A 6,995-nucleotide genomic window follows, 5' to 3' on the forward strand; every position below is an offset into this window, starting at 1 on the left:
GTATAAGAGACAGCTACAACAGACACAAAAGTGGAACAAGCCACAGAGGAACTTTTTAGTGGACGATATTGTGTTAGTTCTCGACGAGAATACACCTCGGAATTCTTGGCCGTTGGGAAGAATTCTGGAAGTTTACACCAATCGTAGCGATGGACTTGTACGCTCAGCATCTAAAATTGAAGGTTGCCAAGGCCATTTGCTCTCATTCATAGGTATTGTTTATAGTGTTGCTTAGATAATCTTTGCTATGTTCCTTTATTAGTATTACAGTATATTGCTACTGTATTATAGTTATTATCGTTTCATTCTATTGTTGTTAATACTGTATTAACATTATCTATCATTATTGATAGTATTATTTATTTTATTATTCATATTATTATGATCATTTATTTGTATTGCATTACAGTTTAAACCGTAGTCGTAGACGTAGACGTAGGCGTAGCGCATCGACATTGTGACATCATATGACACAGTAGATGTACACCGTGCAAGAATAAAGCATGTACCATTTATGTTAACTCTACGTTGTCTACGCGTTTGATTCATTTCTACCTCCACCAGAACAGAAAATAGTAACGCACAGGGTGCAAGGTTACACAATATGTGTCCAAGCCATTTCCATCTACGAGACATGATTTCTGTACTTATATTCTTCGAATTTGTTTTCTGTAGAATTACATTATTTTGTACAATGTACAGCCATCTAATTTTGAGGATTCTTCTTAAGCACTTGAACTGGAATGTGTCTAGTTTCAATTCGTCACTTTGGTTTACTTTCCAGGTCTCACATCCGTATAGTAGAACTGATTTGACAAGTGTGTTAAATAACCTCAGTTTGGTAGGTAGGGTGTAAATGTGTGAACTCCATATTCTATTTAACTTCATGAATGATATTCTGGCCTTATGGATTCTGTTAATGATACCATCTCCCCCTCCTCCTTGTTTACTAACAATAGCACCCAGGTAAGTATATTTATCGACTTCATTTAGTTGCTGTTTTCCCATTTGTATTCTATTATAACTGTTGTTATTTATCCTTAACACTTCTGATTTCTTCTTATTAATTTTGAGCCCAGTTTGTGCAGCAAATTGTGAGAGTTTTGAAGCTTTTGTTTGCAATTGCTGACAGTTTGGTGACACAAGTGCGATATCGTCTGCAAAGTCTAAGTCTTCGAGTTTTGATGTGAATCTCCATCTAATTCCAGTGTTGCTTTCTTCAGTTGTTCTCTTCATTATCCAGTCTATTATTATCAGGAAAATAAAACTAGACATTACATCTCCTTGCTTAACTCCAGTTTTGACTTTGAACCAGTCGGACTCTTCATTCCCATCCAGCACAGCACATTCAGTGCCTTCGTATAAGATTTGAACCATATTTTTGTTATCTTCCTTGGAATTCCATAAGCCTCCATTATTTTCCACATGCTATCACGGTGAACAGAGTCAAACGCTTTCTCGAAATCTATGAAGAGAATGTATAATGTTGCTTGCCATTCCACAACCTGTTCAATGATATTTCTAAGAATGAAAATTTGCTCCACCGTTCCTCTACCTCTCCTAAAACCTGCCTGTTCATCTCGCAGCTTACAGTCGACCTTCTCTAATTCTATCTATTAGTATCCTTCCAAATACTTTACTGGGAACCGATGTAAAGAGTAATACCTCTCCAATTACCGCATTCAGTAAAGCTTCCTTTTTTTAGGTATTTTGACAATCAGCCCCTGTTTCCATGCTTTTGGAACTTTTTCTTTCTCCCAAATATCTTTAAATATGCTGCATAACCATTCTTCTGTTATATTCATGTCAGCTTTCAATAACTCTACAATAATTTCATCCTTGCCTCCTGCTCTACCATTCTTCACTCTTTTCAATACTGTTCTAATTTCAACTACTTTTATAGGTTCGGTACTAATTTCATGTATTACAGGTTCAACCACAATTTCATTTACAGGATTGTCAGGAACGGGTTGATTCAAGACTTCCTCGAAATGTTCCCTCCATCTTTCAGTTCTAGCATGCCCAGTCACTAGACTTCCGATTTTGTCTTTAACAGCAAATGCTGGCTTCGGCTTGTCATTGCTAATGGTTTTAGTAAGCATGTATACTTCCTTCATTCTTCCATTGCAAGCTGCTTTCTCCGCCTGCAATGCAAGATTGTCAATCCATTTTCTCTTATCCTTTCTCAAATTCCTCTTCACTTCTTTATCTTTATTCCTGTATTTGCGGGTGTATATCTGTCTAACCCTATCAGACTTGGCCTGTTCAATATTCTGTTTTAGACTTTTTCTCTCTTCCACTATTCCCAAAGACTCGTTGCTTATCCATGGCTTCTGTCCTTTTGCTTTATATCTCAATACTTCCTGAGCTGTTTCCTTATATGCTTTCTCAAAACCCTGCCATCTCCCCTCAACAGTACTGTCTGCAACATTATGGTCTTCTAGAACATCATATTTATTTCTCAATTTCAGTGAAAATTGTATCTTGAACCCGGGATGCTGTAGTTCAAATTTTCTTCTAACGCTTCTGTTATCAATTTTTCTTTATAGCTTTAGTTTAATTTTGGAACGTACCAGTTGATGGTCACTTGCTATATCAGCTCCTCTCATTGCCCTTGTGTCCATTATAGATGTTCTATGTTGTCTACTTACCAAGACATGATCAATTTGATTCTTTACTCTCCCTCCTGGAGAAGTCCATGTTTGCTTATGGATTAGTCGATGCGGAAAGATGGTACCAGTTACCACCAGGTTGTTATGCCCACAGAAATTTATCAGCCGCTCTCCATTTTCATTCCGTATACGAATTCCATGCCTACCAAGCACACTTTCATATCCCTCGTTTCCTTCTCCAACTTTGGCACTCAGATCCCCCATTACAATTCCTAAAACAATAAAACCAATATAGGAATTGTATCAGCCTGCGAAAGTCCATTGTTGTCATCAGTAAATTTGAGACACTATCTTTGGATAAAGTACCGTACATAATATATCTAATGATGCAGCAGCAGCACTAGAACCGAAAGTGGATCTACCAGACAACGTATGCTTTTGGTTTTAACGTACCATTCGCTATATGATCACAGATAAATTACTACGGTACATCCTGGGGTCTGATCTACCTAACGTGTAAGGACATTTCGGATTGCTGGCTGCAGAGGGCATGAAGTGACCTTCAGGGGAGGAGAAAGTTATTGAAAAATGCAACATCTAGTCCCGAGCGCATAGAGACCTCGTTTATTTGCGCTATAAATCCATCTAGTATTATTATTATTATTATTATTATTATTATTATTATTATTATTATTATTATTATTATTATTATTATTATTATTATTATTATTATTATTATTATTATTATTATTATTATTATTATTATTAATTATTATTACATTTACACCCCTCCAAAATACCAGTACGAAAATGAGTGAAAATTAAAATGGTAGGGGCTATTAACGGGACCTACGGTCCCACTCTAACCTCGATAGGTTGAATGAGGGGGTATTATGCCATAATCCAACCAAGGGATTTCCAGGATCAATTTGCCGTTTTTGAGCAATTGTTACCGACATTTACACCTATCCCGCATACAAGTATGAAAATGAGTAAAAATTATACAAAGGTGGGGCTATTAAACGGGACCTTCGGTCCCACTCTAACTTCGATGGGGTGAATGAGGGGTATCACTCCATTCTAAGTGGAATGGAAAAACGGGAAAAATAAAAAGAAAAACGTTAATCGGTAAACTGATTGAAGGAGGCATCATACCATATTTTTCTTTACACGTTAAGGCGCTCAATATTACATGGGCAAGGAAAATACTGTGTAGGAAACACGTAAGATGGAAACTATTACCATTATTCTATTTAAACAAATTTGGAAACGAAAGAGTGATTCTGGGTATGTCAAATATTAATCTGACAAGTAACACGGGCCTTGATACTATACTTTCTTTTTATTTTAATGTTATAAAATGCTGTATCGAATTAAATAATACCAATAAAGATTATGTAGTTAACACGTATGAAAAAGTAATTAATCAAAGCTTATGGGGTAATAAAACAATTACATATAGGAACAAATCCCTGTTCTATAGGAACTGGAGTACATCAGGTTTCAATAAGATTAGTGATATAATTATTTTAATCGTCTAATGAAAACTAACGAAATTCTTGAAAAACTATGTATTAAAAAAATTGGATGAGTGAATATATTTCACTAATTGAGCTATTCCAAATGAATGGGTGAAATTAATTAAGCAAAATACGAAACATGATATACATGCGAATTCAGATGAGAATATGGTAATTAACAACATAGTTCGAATGAAAACAAATGCTATTTTGTTTAAGTTTTGTTAACAACAGTTTTATTCCTCCACAAAGTGAGCGTAAATGGAATAAGGTATTTAACAATGAAGATATACCGGTAAGTTGGAATGATGTTTGGAAGCGATAAGTAGAAAAAAAAGTAGAAAATATGCACAATTGAATTATAAATTATTAAACAAAGTTGTTCCTACCAATATGCAACTATATAATTGGAAGCTAAAAGATATTAATACATGTAACAAATGTGGTGGATGAAAAACACATGTTTCTTGAATGCATAAGTAATAATATGTTATGAAAAAAATAGACAATATTTTCTAAAAACTTGACAACAGCAGTAGTTCTTTTAAAGAACTCCTCCTGGGTTGTGACAGTAAAATTAAGAACCAAATATATTCCATTGCAGTCTACGCTATTTACAAAATTACAATTTTAACTGAGCTCTCTCTTGACTGTTTAATAATTATATGCCCTTTATTAATATAAAGATTATCATTCCTATTATTATTTTCTTTGGTTTGCAGTTGGTGTACTTTTAACGAAATTTGGGAAAAAAAAATTGTATGTGATGTATATAGATAATTAATACATACGTAAATTTGTATGCATGTATGTATTCGTGAATATAATAGGTGTGTGTATGTGTGTGTGGGTGCTTGTGTGTGCATTATGTATATATATGTATGTTTTTGTATGTGTGTGTGTGTGTACCGCTATAAATATATACAATGACGTTTGAAAACGTTTAAAATGACTAAAACAAAGTTCTTGACTTTTGTTTTTATTATTATAAAAATTATTATATTAATTATTGATCAGAGATGGAAAATGGTATTGACTTCATTAACATTATCAATGATTTCCTAATTTTTTTTCTTTTATGTACAAAACAGAAAGGTAACGTGTCCTGCTGATGTAATATTATTATCATCAGCAGGATACGTTACCTTTCTGTTTTGTACATAAAAGAAAAAAAAAATTAGGAATTGTTGAAATAAAACAAAATGTATATATATAGTAGGCCTATATGGTATTGGCGCGTATGTATGTGCGTGTATATACACAGTATATACATGTGCATGTATGTAAGTGCAATTTTGGAATGAGATGTATATTAACATATTCGATAAATTCTATTGCGGGACCTAAAAGAAAAAGAATATATTAATGTATTTTTTTAGAAATTGATAAAAGTTTAAAAGACGAGTTCAAAAAATTACAGTGAAATTCCCACGAAAGAGAAAAAAATTGATCAGTAATAAAATGTTTGTGTAGGTCTATATAGTTCGGGTGTTCAAATTAAACATAGGCCTACATTAAAACTCAAAAAAATAGATAAAATGACAGTTGAATGACCAACAAAAGACAACTGAAGACAATAGTTTGTCATTAGAATTTATTTAATAGTATAACTTTATTCGGAAAATTAATCTCAGAATCGAGTTGCCGTCCCCGGCGTTGTCAGTGACGTCGTATGATTTGTGTGCGATTTTTACCAATTAACCCCTAAGTAAAAAATAGTTAGCCATGTAGTACCTTGCAAATTAACCCAGAAACCCGATAGTTTGTTGATTGTTTATTGGTAGGGCATCCCTTCGCTGCCAAAAATCGTTTTTTTGGCAGTTGCGTCCACGGTGACATCATGAGGGCATAGTGCAGACTGGTTACGATTTGGTGGCAGATCGATTGCGTATTTTCATTCATTTGGCCATGTAAATCAGTGGCGTATTTAGATGTCTTGAAATAGGAGGCTGATGGGGGGGGGGGGGGGGGGGGGGCGTAGGGGGGGGGGGGAAGTGGGAGGGGGACTCGATGATCAGTTGAGGGGGAGCTAATTCGCAAAATAAAGTGATTTTTAACTACTTGACTGTGATTTGAAACCAGGTGTCAGTATAATCTTAGGTAAGCATGTGGTTAAAATAAGCAAGACTTTAGTCCAATGAAATTGTTTATAATCTTGATACCTTCTGACGAAAAATGTAGTTGAGCCATGTAGTACCTTGCAAATAAGCCCAGAAACCCGATAGTTAGTTGGATGTTTATTGGCAGCGTCCCTTCGCTGCCAAAAAAAATAACCAGAACATTATGATTCAATACGGTATGTATTTTGGTATATCATCAGTTAAGTTTATTTCTCATCATCAAAACATTGTACAAAACAGATAAAATTCGCACAAGGAAGGACAAAAAATATTACAATAATAGATGATGCAAGAATGGTCTATGAAAGTTTTTTTCAAGAAGTAAAACTTAATTCCAATGTGGCACTACATAAAACAAATTATAAACATGAAAGTGTTGAATGCGGTGAAGATGAGGCTAAATTGTCTTAGAAGTTAAAAAAGCGAAAGAAGAACAACATTATTATTAATAATAATAATAATAAAATATAAAAGCAGTAAACATTAAATAATTAAAACTTTAAAATACACTAGACCAAATGAGGCCAAAATATTTATGTCATAAAAGTAAAAAAGCGCGAAAGAAAAAAAAAACACTTAATAAAATAATAATAATAATAATAATAATAATAATAATAATAATAATAATAATAATAATAATAATAATAATAGTAATAATAGTAATAATAAAAACAACAACAATGCAACATACAAATTCAATAGTAAGAAGAAGAAGAAAAGAAATTGGGGGAACACAATATCTG

At 33.6% G+C, this 6,995-nt stretch overlaps 2 protein-coding genes across 2 annotated transcripts; both read right to left on the reverse strand.

Annotated features, from left to right (window-relative positions):
- Positions 1 to 132: 132 nt before the first annotated feature.
- On the reverse strand, positions 133 to 1,377 carry LOC117106273. The gene is made up of 2 exons (XM_033247633.1): positions 408 to 1,377; positions 133 to 170 (listed from the first exon to the last, which is right to left on the reverse strand). The coding sequence occupies exons 1-2, from the start codon at positions 1,375 to 1,377 to the stop codon at positions 133 to 135; spliced, it is 1,008 nt and encodes a 335-aa protein (XP_033103524.1).
- Positions 1,378 to 1,682: 305 nt separating this feature from the next.
- LOC117106274 lies at positions 1,683 to 3,571 on the reverse strand. Its single transcript, XM_033247634.1, has 3 exons — positions 3,466 to 3,571; positions 2,652 to 2,884; positions 1,683 to 2,498 (listed from the first exon to the last, which is right to left on the reverse strand). The coding sequence occupies exons 1-3, from the start codon at positions 3,569 to 3,571 to the stop codon at positions 1,683 to 1,685; spliced, it is 1,155 nt and encodes a 384-aa protein (XP_033103525.1).
- Positions 3,572 to 6,995: the final 3,424 nt, after the last annotated feature.

This window comes from Anneissia japonica, unplaced genomic scaffold (assembly GCF_011630105.1).
Source record: "Anneissia japonica isolate Jap-2015-1 unplaced genomic scaffold, ASM1163010v1 scaffold1356_len1145284_cov175, whole genome shotgun sequence".
Lineage (NCBI taxonomy): Eukaryota > Metazoa > Echinodermata > Crinoidea > Comatulida > Comatulidae > Anneissia > Anneissia japonica.

Excerpts from the sequence above, each read along its gene's own strand:
- LOC117106273 (XM_033247633.1), bottom strand. The coding sequence starts at position 1,377 with ATGGTTCAAATCTTATACGAAGGCACTGAATGTGCTGTGCTGGATGGG. Across the intron at positions 171-407 it reads CTACGACTACGGTTTAAACT|ATGCTGAGCGTACAAGTCCA; the intron begins GTAATGCAATAC and ends CTTCAATTTTAG.
- LOC117106274 (XM_033247634.1), bottom strand. The coding sequence starts at position 3,571 with ATGTCGGTAACAATTGCTCAAAAACGGCAAATTGATCCTGGAAATCCC. Across the intron at positions 2,885-3,465 it reads ATCGAGGTTAGAGTGGGACC|GAATTGTAATGGGGGATCTG; the intron begins GTAGGTCCCGTT and ends TTATTGTTTTAG. Across the intron at positions 2,499-2,651 it reads ATCAAATTGATCATGTCTTG|CATCCCGGGTTCAAGATACA; the intron begins GTAAGTAGACAA and ends TTTGAACTACAG.